Source organism: Leptonychotes weddellii, chromosome 6 (genome assembly GCF_054177405.1).
Source record: "Leptonychotes weddellii isolate Sample4059 chromosome 6, ASM5417740v2, whole genome shotgun sequence".
NCBI classification, from domain to species: Eukaryota; Metazoa; Chordata; class Mammalia; order Carnivora; family Phocidae; genus Leptonychotes; species Leptonychotes weddellii.
Window position 1 is genome coordinate 58,603,406 of NC_138374.1, and position 16,675 is coordinate 58,620,080.

General features: G+C 40.9%; 1 protein-coding gene across 2 annotated transcripts in view; it reads left to right on the forward strand.

Annotated features, from left to right (window-relative positions):
• The window catches only part of ANK3 (ankyrin 3), a 104,425-nt gene that overhangs the window by 4,012 nt on the left and 83,738 nt on the right, over positions 1–16,675 (forward strand). Inside the window, exon 3 of one of the 2 annotated variants that reach the window (XM_081824213.1) lies at positions 4,626–4,713. In XM_081824213.1, coding sequence (XP_081680339.1) covers positions 4,626–4,713 — 88 coding nt within the window. Of the gene's footprint in view, positions 1–4,610; positions 4,714–16,675 lie in introns of both variants that reach the window. The other variant, XM_081824214.1, reaches the window with a different exon arrangement.

Genomic DNA, 16,675 nt, shown 5'->3' on the forward strand with positions numbered 1-16,675 from the left:
TATTTTCCAGTAAGTGCGATACAGTTGTATGGATTGCTCACTCTTTTCTCTTCTTCACTGAAAGCATCATTCATGATTGAGACTTAAAAGAGAGCATTTTTGAAAAAAAAATTACATATAGTTTATTAGGATTGTCTGCCAAGTGTTTGGGTATCTCTTCTAAAACTATGCCATTACCTTGTTTACAAGGGATGCGTCAGGAGTGCTACCAGACTTACCCAAAGTCACAGACAGGAATGGCAGCAAATTCAGTCCTTAAAACTGAAGTGTAAAACTTTTGCATGTGAAAAACCTTGGCTCATACTTACCTGACGCTGGCTGAAAGAAACAGGACCTTGTCCAGAATTTGGGGACTTCTTTTCCCTGGTTGGTTTAACAGCATGTTTGCTGACAGTTAAGTTATTTTAAAGCTAATAATTAAGCTTTCTAAGCCAGAGCCCTGAGGACATTTTCCTATAGTTTAAGGATCTGTTGTAAAAAATTTCATTGTCTAATAGTAAATGGCACTTCCCAGAAAGTAAAGCCTGGGAGTTTATTCTCAGTGTTGTTGATGTGGCCAGTTTAGATACTGAATTAATTTTTCTTCCAGTTTTTTTATTAGTGGAATTTGGAACGTCATGTAACTCCATAGAATTTTTGCTTGATAAGTGTATTTATAAAAGTCCTTAAAAGCTTATTGTAGCAGGTATCATTAATAGGAAGGGGAAAATAACTTTTTAAAAATACATAATGTTTCAGGTAAGCGCGCAGAGCCACAAGCTACAACTGAAAATAGGCAGAATCTCAAAGGATCTCAAGAGAAAATTCTATTTGGAGGCTTAATAGCTTTTGCAATCCATTAACTAGCTGATTCTCTTCCTCAGATAATATGTAAAAGCTACATTTTGTGAATCAATCATTTGTATATAGAAAATTGTAGAAGCTGACATCCAGTGAGAGATGAAACCAGCATATTGTCTCTTATAGTTTTTCTCAAGACAGTTCTAAGGCTTCCACATTCCTGGTCTTGATTGCACCGTTATGATTTGTTGCTATTATGTGTAACTCATTTTTTTTTTACATTGGCAACTCATGTTATGCTCAGAGGCAAATCTGCAAATAAAATCTATAAAGCCGATATATTTTTTAAAGTATTGTTAGAGTATCACCAAATATAATATTCTGAGTGTAACATTTAAAAGGAATACATTCAATGTGTAACTCATTCAACCATAACATTTTTTTTCTTTTTTCCCTGTCTGATTTTTTTGCTTTCCACTTCTCCTGTGTTTTTCTAAAAATACTTTAAATTAGTCCCAAGATCAGGTAAGAAGATATGTCCCTTTTACGGTGTTTTCTGCCCTTCCCTGATTCATATTCTCATTTTTATTTTCTTCAGCATTGTGCTGTGCTGTGCTGCAATGTGCTTTTCTTTTTTTTTCCTGCTCAACATTAGAAAATCACTTTTGTAATTCTGAGAAACTTAGGAAGTAACTAAATGTATGACAAGAGATGTGACTAATGCAAAATTGAACACTTAAGGAATTTCTTTCCTTTAACAAAGTTTGTATAGTGCATGAAGTAACTGGAGAACTTTCATTGGGTTTGAAGAAAAAGTCTTGATTTGAAAAGCAGTCTGTTTGCTGGTGGCCGTTTTATTTGACTTTGTGCTAGGTACATTAGTATAATTTTAGACTTCTGAGGCATGTGTTTTTCTAACACTTCCTGTATTTAACACTTAGGGTGTACCGATGGCTACAAATAATATAGTTGACCTTAGTTAAAAACAATTTAATGCTTTCCAGATCCCCATGCAAATAATATCTTGTTTTAGTAGCTGAAATGGCTCTGATGTATTAAGGATTCAGAGCTAAGCTTGATGGACATAATGAGCTCCATCTGTCTAATGTAACTTGGTTGGGAACAGTGAGGAGCAGGAACTTAGACATTGTATAAAACGAAGACATCTTCAGGCTTTTCCATTGACAGCACCCAGTTTCTAGGCTCTGTTCTTCAGTTGGCACTCATACAGATGTTAAAAGAAACAGAGGATATTTTTAAAATATTAACAAATCTTAGATAGATTTAAAAACTGAAGTTAAAATGAATAGGTAATAATTTTTTTAAACATTTAAGTGTTTGTTCACATATCCTGTAATGTGGTTCCACCAATGTTAGCATATGCAATGGAAACCAGAATTTCTAAAAATGAATGTGCAGTGCAGAGTGGGGCTTCCCAGTGCCTCCCACACCACATCACTGGGGCAAATGGAACCTTGCTATGAGTGCTAGAAGTTACACTGATGATGTAGCCCCTAGCCACAAAAGACTGTTTAAATTAAAATTAGTAAAAATTAAATAAAATTCATTTCAATTCTTCAGTCACACTAGCCACGCCTCAGGTGTTCAGCGGCCACATGTGGCCAGTGGCCACTGTCTTGGACGGTGCAGATTAAGACATGCCCATCATTGCAGAAGGTTCTATTGGACAGTGTTGAGTTAGAGAGTAGAAAGACAATATCTGCTTTTAGGGGAGTTAGATTGTATTTGAGAGAAGGTAAGGGGCTAGAAACAGGAGTAACAAAAAAAAAAAAAATGTTTGCCACTGAAGCAGGAAAAAAAAATGAAGAGTTATGTGTCCTGTGACTGGGTCCAGAAGGCCCACCCATGCACATGGCCAGGCACGTGGCTTACTAGGTAACTCCTCTGTGCAGAAATAAGGCTTAGTTCTTTCTGGTTTTGTTTTTGCTTCTCTATCCAGTCTCTAACATTTGTGCCTTACTCATAAGAGTCCGTACATATTTGCTGAATACACTAGGGAACGATGGTTATTTTGAAGTTGAAGATCCCCCCAAGATTCTGGTGGAAGGCAAGGCTCTAATCCTAGAAGAACGCATCTACTCATTTGTGTAGACCCTTAGAATGATTCCTGTAATTCAGGGGCTTCTGTATCTTGTTATAAAAATACCCACCTTGGGTAATCTTTAGTATAGTGAGCAGTGGAGAAAAGAAGTCATTTTGTGTAAAGCAAGAAACCATTTCTTATATACCTTTTTGCTGTTTTCCCTGTCACACACTCACAAGGCAAGGCCAAGGCCTGATTCTATTGGTAAAGATTCAAGCAGCCACATTTAGATCCAGACAGTTTATTGTTTACATGGGCAGTGACGGGTGGCAACTTCCCACTGTCCTTGTCCTCCATATGAGTAAGGACGCCACCGAAACAAGAGGGGCTGTCTACCTACCACGGTAGTTGTGGGATACTGCATTGCTGGGACTGCCGCTAAGAGGTTTCTTGTTCTGCAGCTCTGTTCCAGGGAGGGCAGGGCAGGAAGTGTCAGACCTCCTTCAAAACAAGAGCAATGCAAAGTTACCTTATGACAGCCTATCACGATGGGTGGGATAGGGAGGCAAGACAGACATGACCTCAGAGCAGCTCCTCACAAGCTTGTCCTCTGTTTCTGGAGGATTAATCCCAAGGCGTTCTGCCAAGGCTCGGATTAGCTACAATCCCAGTATGCGTATGTGCAGGCTTCCCAACATCCCTTACTCTATTGTTTTTTAAGTCGAGATGTAATTAACATATAACATGTTAGTTTTAGGTGTACAAAATAATGATCGCCACAATAAGTCACATTAACATCCATCACCACACATAGTTACAAATATTTTTTTTCTTGTGATGAGAACTTTTAACATCTACTCTCTTAAGCAGCGTTTAAATACTCAGTACAATATTATTAGCTAAGTCGCTGTGATGTATACTGCATTCTCAGGACTTACTTATTTTATAACTGGAAGTTCATACCTTTTGAGCATCTTTGCCCACTTCTCCTGCCCTGCCACTCCCTCCCCCCAACTCTCTGTTGGTTTTTAGTTTCGAGGTCAGTGTGTGAGAGGCATTTCAGGACATCAGGGGTCTTGCACTCTGGGAACCTCAGGGGCTGTGTAGAGGATTTAAGAGAGGCTAGAGAGGAGAACAATATAAGGCACAAGGAAGGAAGGAAGAGAGCAAGGAAAGACAAAGTAACCAGGTGTGAAATTTGAATTTTTCAAGGCCAGAAAGACGGCAAAGATCACGCAAGGTCTGTTTGTCATAAGACCTTTTCTACATTTTCCATGAGTCCAGCTGTAAACCCGAGCTCTTACTAGGTTAAACCCATATCTGGTTTCCAGAGACTTATGAACACACCCATTTGCAGCAGTCAGAATTCCATTCAATAGTGCAAGGTGAACAGATACGGACCAGAAATAAAGGAGACTCTAACATACAGTCTTACCATAGAAAACTCTCTCCAATTATCAGATTATCGAGAGTCATCTGGTTCTTCTCAATTGCCATGTTGGTTCAACTGTCATGTTGAAACATCCAAAGTTTTCATGCATTTCATATTCTCACAGATTTAACACCATTTGGCCTAATTTTAAACAAAATCTGATCATGAGATTGTCCAAGCTGAAGAGATTTCCTCAAATATAAAGGATTTTATTTTTGATGATGTCTTTTCGAGAACGACTTCTGTTGATATTTTTAGCCATCTTGCCTGTTTTCAAAGTTGCATGCATTAATTTTATTTTATTCATCTCATCATCATCCACCACTCTTGAATGGTTAACTGTAAATACAACAGCCTCCGCTCCTTCAGTTCGGATAGGTCGTACACCTTGAACAGAAGCTCCTACGCACGGGACAGCATGATGATTGAAGAACTCCTCGTACCATCCAAAGAGCAGGTATGTGTTCTCCTTCAAATATTCTTGGATTGTTGAATTTCCGTTGCTATGATTGAATCAAGCTCTTTGTCCCGTGATAAAAACGGTATTTCTACATGTTTGATTTTGCATTCATAAATCTTCCTGTACTGCCATGGACACAGGAAAAAATCATTGGTTAAAAAAAATCAATTGTGCCATATACAGAAATAGCCTGCTTGTCTGCAGGTGAATCCCTAATGGCCCACAGAGAGGAACTCAAAGTCCTAGCAAAGACATGGGTCCCTTTCTCACTTCAAGGTCAAATCTATTTCAGTTTTTTAAAAGAATTAATAATAATTGGTAGCTAACATTGCTGACATCATCCACATGAGTGTTTGATTTTCCTGAACATACTGGGTGCATGTTGGAATTTGCTAGAATTGTTTTAGCATGTAGTTAAAGATGATATTGGTCAGGTTTTTGATCCCTTAGCATCAAAGCTACCTTTGATGGGCCTTCTCAAGATGTGATAGTATTTTGTTTTCTACCAGAATCTCTGCTGGTGTTCATGCCATTTCTTCTTTTCAGTAATTGTGGTTGAAAAGATACTGGTTTAATGCAAGAAGTTCCAGCAACATAGCCCTGCTGCATGTGGGTTCAGGGTGGTTCATTCTTCTAGACACACACAGTACCTGGTTTTAAATGTGCACAGTCATGAGCTAATGATAGATGAAACTCTTTGGGCCATAAAACTAATTTCGAAGGTGGCTTATCATATTTAACCAATGTCAATAGTGGGTGAAATTATGCTAGACTTATTCAGTGAACAATGAAGGTAAATTAGAGCAGATGAGTAAGTGATAGGAACAGTATCACCAAGTTAGAGGTTTAATAAGCAACCGGTAGTCAGATTTTTGGGACTCCTCTGTGTTTAGAGATGCTGACTTCCAGACATACAGATGTACATTGTACTTCACAAGAACCTACAATAAATATTTTATTACTCTACACTCTCTAGGACATTCTTCGCAAGCAGATTTTACAGAGGCTGTTCAAGTGTTTGGTCAGACATAAGCACCCTTTGTAGAATAATTACAGGCATGATAGCATGTCAGGGTTAAGTGGGTGTTGGCACAAGAGAAAGCACTTGTCTCCACTAATGAAGCTAAGCTCTTGGGTATAAGGTGTTGCCCAGGTATTGGTTGAGATGTTCTGAGGAGCTGTCTCTTGGTTGGCTGTGGTCATTATCCTGGTCGGGTAATCCTGATCTCCTCATGGTCCCAATTAAAAGGAGGTGTTATTCGATAAATGGATGACATAAGTGTAGACATGCCTTATTCTCCAGGCCTAAGGAAACCCCACAAAACTTACAAAATCGCAGGTGATAGGCACTTCCTTGGGCATCAGTAACACTTTGGTCATATACAAAACGTGCCCAGTTCTAGAATGGGATCTCAAGTGCTCGATTGAACCTAATTACGGTTTATATTTCTGAATATATATTTACTTTGGGACAAGGGTCTGAAATTGGGACCATCACCGCCACATCACTACCACTCCCACGGCCATAGTTATACTACCTTTCGATTTCTGTCAACCTTAAAATAGAAGGGTTTGCCATGCCACAAGGCTGCAAACAGGCTTCCGAGGCTTCTCACACCATCGTTATCTGTTAGCTGCTGCAGAGACCCACTTACTCAGGTGGGCGGGAAGGGGCAGCTTTAATCAGAATGAAGGATTTGTGAAAAGAAGGAAAGGGTAAGGAGAACTTTAGAGGTAAAACTGATGTTCTTTCATTGAGTTTGTGGCCGCTTGAATTTGAAAAACACCTCTGTGGCTGTCACAAATAGCTCTGTAGTGTAGTCAGGGGAAAGAAGAGCTTAGGACATCTCGAAACCTTTACAAATAAATCTTTAGGTTGATAACTGCAGAGGTGGGAAGTTGCTTTCTTCAGTGACCACAGAGAATCCCATGGTCTGCCAGGTATTCCTTGTGGAACTAGCATGTTTAATGAACACATACACTATTCATGGCCATACAACTTCATGATAAATTCACCAGAGATTTGAAAAAAATGTATGACATCTTAGGGACAATTGAGGACACTTGAAAATGTACTGGCTGTATTCTTAGGAAATTATTGTTAGTTCTGTTAACAGTGACAACGTTATTAAAGCTATATAGGGAAATATCTCCATTCCGGGGGTATGCATGCTGCATTTTTCAGCAATGAAGTAATCATTAAGTCAGCTCTTTATTTTCAAATGGTTCAGCCAAAAGAAGTGTGTGTGGAGAGAGAGCTCATGCGAGCATAAATATGGCAAAATGTTAATTTTTTAAAAAGAACTTATTTATGTGAGAGAGAGAGAGAGAGCACACATAAGCATGGGGGAGGGGCAAAGGGAGAGGCGGGGAAGCAGACTCCCTGCTGAGCAGGGAGCCTGATTCAGGACTCGATCCTAGGACCCCGGGATCATGACCTGAGCTGAAGGCAGACGGTCAACCAACTGAGCCACCCAGGCACCCCAAAATGTTAATGTTGAATCTAGGAGAAATGTATATGGGTATTTCTTAAACAGTTTTTTCCACATCATTGTTTGAACTCTTTCAAAATAAAAACTTGGAAGAAAGGGGAAAACAAACTCCAAAAGAGGTATGTTGACTTCTTTAGTCTCTGGTATCTCATTTATTACAGAAGAGGGAAGAGACTAATTCCTCAGAGGAGAGGCTTTACGAGGGAAGGAACTAGTTCCACTCTGCAAGACTAATGAGAAGCATTTACTTGAGAAGTATGCTTCATATAAAGCACAGACTTTATATTAGAATTAAGTGGCAAACATTATTAGTTTATATCCATCATGCCTCTAAATCTGTATCTATAAACTTGAAAACGGAGTTCCTCCACAGTATTGATTTTGTCTAAAAGCATGCAAGAAGCCTTAAATATTTAGAGTTCTTAAGGCAATGATACATGACTTACTGTCAGATTTAAAACTGCCCCATCATTGCCTAGTTAAAAGTTGTGTTGACACATGAAGGTGGAAAATGAATAAAAATGAACTCTCCACGTGCAGCTCGTTTTCAGCAAGAGGCGACTTCACCAGTACAAAGCATAGTTAGTTGCCTCTTTATTATCGTGCTGCTGATTAATCAGTTTGCACATTAACGGCAGTTGAAGTACAGTTGAGGCTCAGGATAATTAGCACAGGCCTGCTGCTCCCATATTTCTAAGAACCTAAGCTGTTGAAGGAAGGTATGGAGGCCAGAGTTGGGAATGGAGTTGGGAGAAGTGAGCCCATCATCATGGCCTGCTGAGCCTTAATCATGAGCAGTCTGTAAATCACTTAATCCCCCCTTGGATAATCAAGAGTGGACTCTTATTACTGTGAGATTGGGTTATCCATGAACTCCCTATACTTTTACCTTCCCTGTACCTTGTAATCAAGGGTCACCTGTAGATATGCCTCTGAAAATATATATGTAAATAAATCATGCCTTGCATTTGTCAGGTTTTATTATTTAAGGCAGTGACTCTCAGCTCTGACTGCTCATGAGAATCATCTTAAAGAATTTTTAAAACACTTTTGCTCACCATATGATTTCACTCATATGTGGAATTTAAGAAACAAAACAAAGGAAGAGAGAGAGACAAACCAAGAAACAGACTCTTAGCTAAAGAGAACAACCTGATGGTTATCAGAGGGGAGGTGGATGGGGGATGGGTTAAGTAGGGATTAAGGAGTGCGCTGTCAGGTGATGAACACTGGGTGATGTATGGCAGTATTGAATCATTATAACATACGCCTGAAACTCATATGGCTGTATTTTAAGTAACTGGAATTAGAAAAGAAACTTTAAAAAAAATTGCTCAGCGGCTGGGATGGCCTAGGCATAGAATTTTTTAACACACCCAGAACTGAAAACCACTGATTCCTAGTCAGAATTCTTTTTTTTTTTAAGATTTTATTTATTTATTTATCAGAGAGAGAGAGAGAGAGCACAAGCAGGGGGAGCGGCAGGCAGAGGGAGAAGCAGGCTTCCCGCTGAGCAAGGAGCCTGATGTGAGACTCGATTCCAGAACTCTGGGATCATGACCTGAGCCAAAGGCAGACGCCTAACTGACTGAGCCACCTAGGCGTCCCTCTAGTCAGAATTCTTAATTGGGAGAAGGGATGTCTGGCTGGCTCAGTTGGAAGCGCATGTGACTCTTGATCTCAGGGTCATGAGTTTGAGTCCCACCCTGGGAGTAGGATTACTAGAATTCGTCATTGGGGCATACATTGGAATCACCAGCGGCTCTTTGGAAAATAAGAGGCTGACAGAATCAGAATCTCCCTCGCTGGGTTCCTGGGCACGTGCGTTTCTTAAGGCTTCACAGGTGATTCTGGGATGCATCTCTGGATAGGAACCATTGATTTAAAGCAACTCTAGCTGGGATCTTTTTGTATATTGATCATTCAACATCTAATGTATTTGTTTTATAAGCTCTGATTTGTGCATGTCAGACTGTCTTGGAACAAGATCTGTGCTTGGAAACATTCTTTTCCAAAGAGAAGGTAACAAAGACAAGGGATGATTACAAACTGAAGCCGGGTTGTCTAGGATGAATACAATAGACTGGTTCTTTCATTTCTTCTGACATAATTACTGAAAGCAACTGTTTGGTATGGCTTATGTAATTGCTGTGTATGATCCACACCAGCCAGTCCTCATGATCTAAATGGAATAACATTCAGGAGACACTGTGTCAGGAGGTGTGGTGGTGCTTATGGTGATAGTGGTGAAAACAGTTCATGAGCTCCTACTGTGTGCAAGACACTGTTTTAAGTGTTTTACTGGTATCAGCTCATTTACATTTCACAAAAACCCTTCGAGATAGTTTCTTGGCTCCATTAAAAAGGTGAAGAAACTGAGGCACAGTCAACTTAAGTAACTCATCCCAGGGGACGCAGGGGGTAAATGGCCGAGTCACTGGTCATGTGGCTCCAGGCTGCTTCCTTAGAGGCTGACCATCTGCATTGCTTCGTGTGGGAAAAGAGCCATCAGAGAGCCCTCAGACTTTATACTCTGTTCTCTAAGATGTCACACTTGTTAGTATTTTTAATATGGATGTGGTACCATCATCTTTATCCTTTTTAAATTTTTTAAAAGATTTTATTTATTTGAGAGTTAGCGAGAGAGCAGGGGAGAGGGGCAGAGGGAGAGGGAGAAGCAGACTCCCCGCTGAGCAGGGAGCCCAATGGGGGACTCCATCCCAGGACCCCGGATTCATGACCTGAACCGAAGGCAGATGCTTAACCGACTGAGCCACCCAGGTGCCCCATTTTTATCCGTTTTTTAGCATGAAAGTTTATATTTAGACATGTGTTCTCTATTATGCTTATGCCAAATTCTAATAATAAATTTCTTATTTAATATGATTTAAAAGGAACCAACTTATATTCAGCAACGTTATAAAACTTATGGAGAAAATTATTATGCTAAAAGTCATGGCATGTAAGGCATCATTAAAGGAATGGAAATACTTGACCTTCACGTAGATATGAGGTAGAAGGCACGACAGTGGTCTAAAAATGTTTTGCAGGCTAACCAATTAGTTACACTTCCTTTGAATGATCCTAGAAGTGTTTGTAAGACCACGGGATGTATGGTACACAGCAAGCAGAAACATTTAATTCAGTATGATTTCTGGTAGTTATCCAAGAATAGGAGAAGAACAGAAATCACTTAGGGACATGGGTTGGTTTCCACTTTTTTCGGTAGCAGACAGGATCTGATGGTCAAACCTGTGTCCCCATCCATTTCTCAATGTCATTTAGAAGCGTCAGAAATCCCTGCCTCTCCTCCAAGGACGGGCCCCAAACTTGGCCATTCGGAGCTTTCCTTTTCCTGGATTACAGTGATTATTTTAGGTTAAAATGTAAAATCTAAGCCAGTCTAATGAGGCTCAAATTTGAGACTTTCTGTAGCCTTTTGGGGTTGCTAAGTTCTAAAGATGGTGTCAACCCAAAGCTGCTAAGGATGGAGCATGAAAACAAGCAATTCCTGTCATCTTTTGAGCCGTGGCTGGATTCAGCCATGCCTAAAGTTAGTCCCTCCCAGACTTTCTTGCTCTATAAAGCAGTGAATTAATCTCAATCTCCTCCCACCCCTGGGAGTCAGGGAGTGTCTTAAGCCAGTTTAATTGGGGTTTGGGACCTCACTAATGTGCTTATATTGGTGGTGGTCAAACCTGACATGAACAGCCACATATCAAGGGCAACACAGAAAGTCTTCTAGCATCTTAAAGTGCCATTCAGTCGTGAGATTCTATTTTATGCTTTCTCTCTAGAGCTAAATGAATGTAATCTTAACAAAATAAGAAAATGAGCTATAGTTTAAGAGAATAGCTATAAATTTGGGTGTTCTAAGCAAAAACTTTTAGAAAAGCATTCTTTGCTAATTGCTCACTAAGCAGTGAGTGCCTTCCATTTCCTTTCAATTCCGATGCTGTGGGGACAGTGCCTCCACGAAAAAAGAGAAATAGGGCAGCTGCGAGGCCCTGTCCCTCTCTTAGGAGGCTCAGGAGGTTGCTTTGATTTTGCAGTCTTCCTCTCTCAGACCAGATTTGCCCACGTGGCTTATGTCTCTGGGGAGGAGTGGCAGGGCTTCTACTACTGACCAGGTGAGAAGGTTGAACTAAAGGAGTGTGTGACAGTTGCTCTGGCTGTTTGAATGGGAGCTGAGGGGTCATTCTGTCCTCTGTTGGAGGCTTTATTCGAGCCTCCCCATACCTGGAGGCAGCCGTCCTACATGCCACTTCGTAACTCTGTCATTTATCTAACAGCCCAGGACTCCAGATCCTTCGGGTTAGACTTGGTCTTTTTCAGGCTAAGCGTGATCTCATATATATGTGAGTGTGAAGTGCTCATATATATATATGAGCTCATATGAAGTGCTGTGTACCACTTGATGTGTTAGCAAGTCAAATGTGAATTGGAGGGTTCTTCAGAGAAATTGCACGTCTGTCACTTTAAGACCTAAGCAATTGCCACTTATCTCAGTAACAGAAAAGAAGATTGCCTAATCCCAAAGGCTGGTTATGCTAACGCTCAGTTTTTCCTTCTCTGCCCCCCACTCCATTTTCCTCCTGCACCTCCCCTTTCCCCACATCAGCAGATTAGCCCTCCTGTTCTTGTGTTGAAGGTAATTCTAAGGGGCTCTCAGAAATGTGCCTGGTGGTAGAAGGTAGCCAGCCTGGGATTAAAGATTTGCTAGAGATAGTCCCCTGGAAGATAAACACCTTTGACTAGTGACATTTAATATGCTGCTTTTTCTCTTTGGAGTGCTTTGCCAGCATTACTCAGGTGATCATTCAACACCTCTCACAGATTGGTCAGCAAGATTATGCATTTTTTTTTCAAGGCTGACAGGTTGGTGTTGTGACTTACTTAAGGTAGAACAGTTTAGATGTCTTGAGCTGGATGTTGTGTTAACAGCTTCCGTGATGACCTTGATTCACCTTCTTTTGTGGAATTTGGTAAATAAATTATTTTGAAATCAATCAGATTTGGAAATCCCAAAGAACTCAGCTTCTATGGTTTGCATTTTAGACTCAAATAAATGTTAGGGGTGATAATAGTTGACTTCAAGAAAAGAAATACTTGAGGGGAAAAAAGACCTGCTTTAGTAAGCCTTTAATTGTTATTTTATTTTCTGCTTAAATCAGGTTTTCTTTTGTGGAATCCATTTTTTTTTAAGATGTACTGCATGATGTTTTGATATATGTATATATATTGTAAAATGATTTCCATAATCAAGCTAATTAACAAATCCATCACCTCCTGTACTTACCATTTTTATGTGTATAGTAAGAAGAGTTGAGATCTCACTTAGCAAATTTCAAGAATATAATACATTATTATTAACTACAGTCCCCATGCTATACATTGGGTTTCCAGAATTTACTCATAACTGCAAGTTTGTACGCTTTAATCAATATGCCCCCTCTTCCTCCACCCCCCAGCCTCTGGTAACCACCGTTCTATTGTCAGTGAGTATGGATTAAACTTTTCTTTTAAGATGGAATCCGTTCCTTAAAAGAATATTTGCAACTAGTTGCGCTAGATGTCCAAACAGACCCGTAGCGGTTTGCCATTTCACTCAGTGTCTGCTGTAGATCACAATACTTAGAACACTTATTGTAGTACCTGCCACAGCATTTTATTAATGGATCATCTCACTCCTGCTTTCAGCTTCCTTGTGGACTAGGTACTATCATTACCACTTACAGACAAAGAAGCTGGGGCTGAGAGGAGTATTTCACTTGCCCAGTGTCACTTCAGGTGACACTAGGTGATAGAGCTGAGGCTAGAATTTAGGTCCAGTGGCTACTTAACCGATTCTGTGGCTGACCACTAGGCTGCTGCTCTAATACACCAAGCGTGGCAGACCTGACAAAGCATGTTCACCATGGGAAAAGTTGGTGTTTATACAAGTATTTGTCACAGCCCAAACCCCACCATTGTTTGTGAATCCAGCAGGCTGTTTCCTGCAGACTGATAAGACATATGCTCTCCTGGGGCGCCTGGGTGGCTCAGTCGTTAAGCGTCTGCCTTCGGCTCAGGTCATGATCCCAGGGTGCTGGGATCGAGCCCCGTGTCAGGCTCCCTGCTCGGCGGGAAGCCTGCTTCTCCCTCTCCCACTCCCCCTGCTTGTGTTCCCTCTTTCGCTGTGTCTCTCTCTGTCAAATAAATAAAATCTTTAAAAAAAATTTGTAAAAAAAGACACATGCTCTCCTAAAAGCTCTATAGAGGGCTGTAATGTTCTATCAATTTAAGAAATTAATTATCTCCACTTATAAAAACTCTAGGAAGTTTAGGATTATTATAATCTGTGTTTCTGTTTGCATAGCAATTTAGAATTTTCACTTTTATTTTTTTTATTACGTTCAGTTAGCCAACATATTAGTCATTAGTTTTTGATGTAGTGTTCAACGATTCATTAGTTGCGTATTACACCCAGTGCTCATCCCAACATGTGCCCTCCTTAAAGCCATCACCCGGCTACCCCGTCCCCCCACACCCCTCCCTTCTGCAACCCTCAGTTTGTTTCCTGGAGTCCAGAGTCTCTCATGGTTTGTCTCCCTCTCTGATTTCTTCTCGTTCAGGTTTCCCTCCCTTCCCCTATGGTCCTCTGCACTATTCCTTAGAATTTTCAAATCACTTTCACAATACTTGTGTCATTCCATTCTCACAGTGAATCGGGACAGGTGATCTCATCTGCCAGTTACCCTCATGCAAAAATGGGGGTTCAGTGAGGGGTTTGACTTGTCACTCACTGGGCAGTGAAGTGATATAGCCAAAGTCAAACCCACCTCATGTATTCTTGGTCTAAGGGAACTGACACCACATGGGTTCCCCTGTCCTGGTCCTGTCCAGTTTGTGGCCAGGGGGTAACATTATCTTTGCAAGCCTTTCCTTTCATGGGCTCCTAGTCTGGTGCCATCAGCCAGCTGTTTCTCAAGTAAACCATGTTTACAGCTTTTCAGATAGATGCACTGGGTTTTGTATGTGATCTGATAGTGTGCGGTCTACCTGGTGCTGTTGACCATAGCGCGTCAAGGCCACCAGCTAATCTACAGGACTGCCTTCCGCTGGCTCTCGGGGGCAGCAGAGCAGACAGAGAAGGACCTTCCCTGGTGTCATCCGGTACCGGGGTTTGACAGTTGGCAGCCTGGAGAAGTATTTAATACTGAAGTTAGTTGAGTTGTTCTTTCTTTTCCTTGTATATACACCTTCTGGCCCCCTGCCTCTTTTCTTCTGTGCCCGGACATTTATTTCCAGACCTGGGCATTTGGGTGTGTCCTCTTGTAAAGCCAGTGTGTACTTGCTCTTCTCTTTCCTCTGATGAATAGGGCTAGTGAGAAACTATTTTTGGAAAGTATTAAGCTCATGGAGACAGTGATATCATCATTAGTCAGGCTTTGGACTCTATTGAATAATGTGCATTTTGATTTTAACAGGGTCCTTGACATCAGTTCCAAGATGAAAAATGGTGTGCTTATTCTTCATATCATTTTTGATGTGGGCGTAAAAGGTCTTATTAAGTCAGAGTGAATTTTTCCTTAACACAGTGTCCTACGAGAGCTGCCCAGTGCAGGGTGTTGATTTTGTGTCATCCAGTTTTTGAAGTTTCTCTCCGAACTTCAGTCTCCTCATCTGGGAAATGGGTATACTATGACTCCTAGTGGGACTAGGTGCTGAGGATTCAGAGAATAAATGACTGTAAAGGTCTAGGACAGTGCTTGACACAGCTGACACACAGGAAGTTTTGGTATTGCTCTTGTTAGCGTAGCAATTTAAGCATTTTTGAATCAATAAGTGAGTCCTGCACATTTACAAGATGCGGTTTTGTAACCGAAGGGGCACCACTGGTTGGACATCCGCACGCTGTGTGCGTAACTGTAAAGGTCCTGTGCTGGCACTGGAACAGTTTGTTTTTGCTGTGCTTTCCCCAAATTATCACATGTTAGCAGATGAGCGAATATAAATGAAAGTCCTTTGAAAAGCAGAAATGACTACACATAGAAAGAAACATTAATATGACTCCACACCAACACTGGCCTCGGTGCCGGATTTTTGATGTACATTTTTATTTAATCTCCACAGCAACCAGCCCTCAGTTTGCAAATGAAGAAACTAAGACTGAAAAAAGCTAAGAAACACACTTAGGATCATGAAGCCGGAAGCCATGTTGGGGCATCTCCAAAAGGGCTTTCAATAAAGAAAGATAAGGAAAGGTCAAAGGCAGAATATTGCCTTTATTCCTGATGGAGGCCAGGTTGAGGGCTGGCTGAATGTCTGAGCCAACTAGGCCTGCTAACTGAACCCCTGAAACAGGCACATCCCCTCCCCAGTGGCCCACATCACCAACCCCCGGGGCAGGCATACCCTTCAAGGAAGTAAGCTTCGGGGACAAGAGGGGCATGTTCGCTCTCTGGGACCAAGCTCAAGCCCAAGAGAGTGAACACTGGGTTTGAGCAAAGCCTTCCCAGCTCCCTTTCCCAGATCTTCCGGACAAATAAGTCATTCCACATCTCCAGGGCCAGAGTGAATATAAAGGGATAGGAAGAGGCCCATAGTTATACAACTGAGTTGCCTTTCCAAAATGGAAAACTCATGAGTGGGAATGATGTGTTCTCCATTAACAAGTTGCAAAGGCGATTTTTAAGTCTAAGGCTGTCAACTTTTTCCATTAAACCCTGTGAACACCCCTCCTTGCTGTGGCAAGCTTAAGAGCCAATCTAGTTCATCTTTTTTAACCATCACCATAATGTGATATCCTGTTTATTGTTTTTTTTTTTTTTTTTTAAAGATTTTATTTATTTATTTGAGAGAGAGAGAATGAGAGAGAGCACATGAGAGAGGGGATAGGGTCAGAGGGAGAAGCAGACTCCCCGCTGAGCAGGGAGCCCGATGCGGGACTCAAACCCGGGACTCTGGGATCATGACCTGAGCCGAAGGCAGTCGCTTAACCAACTGAGCCACCCAGGCGCCCCAAATATCCTGTTTATTGTTTTAAATGTCTAATTGTTCAGTAACCAAATAGAGGAAAAGCTTTTCACTGGTACCACAGTGCCATTCACAATAACATGTCAGAACATTCTGGAATTCATATTGTTTATTAAAATAAATAAACAGGTGAAATTTGACATTTCAGTTTTAAATAAATGCTAATCGGTAGAAATAAGTATTTGGAGACAGGGAGCTCAGAAGTGAAGCTATAAATTCAGTCTCTTTCTATAAAAAATATAGGCTCTGTCAAATTGCCTTATTTTGTGTTTAGATGGATGCAGCACAGGAAGAGCAAGCTCTTTGTGTTTAGCTTATTAAAATTGGTAGGTCTCATTTATTGCTCATAAACCTAAGCAAACCTCTCTGGGAAAAAAAAAACTGGGACAACTATTGGGGTATACAGGTCGTCATTCTGACCAAGTGTATTTGTTCATTATACACTTGTT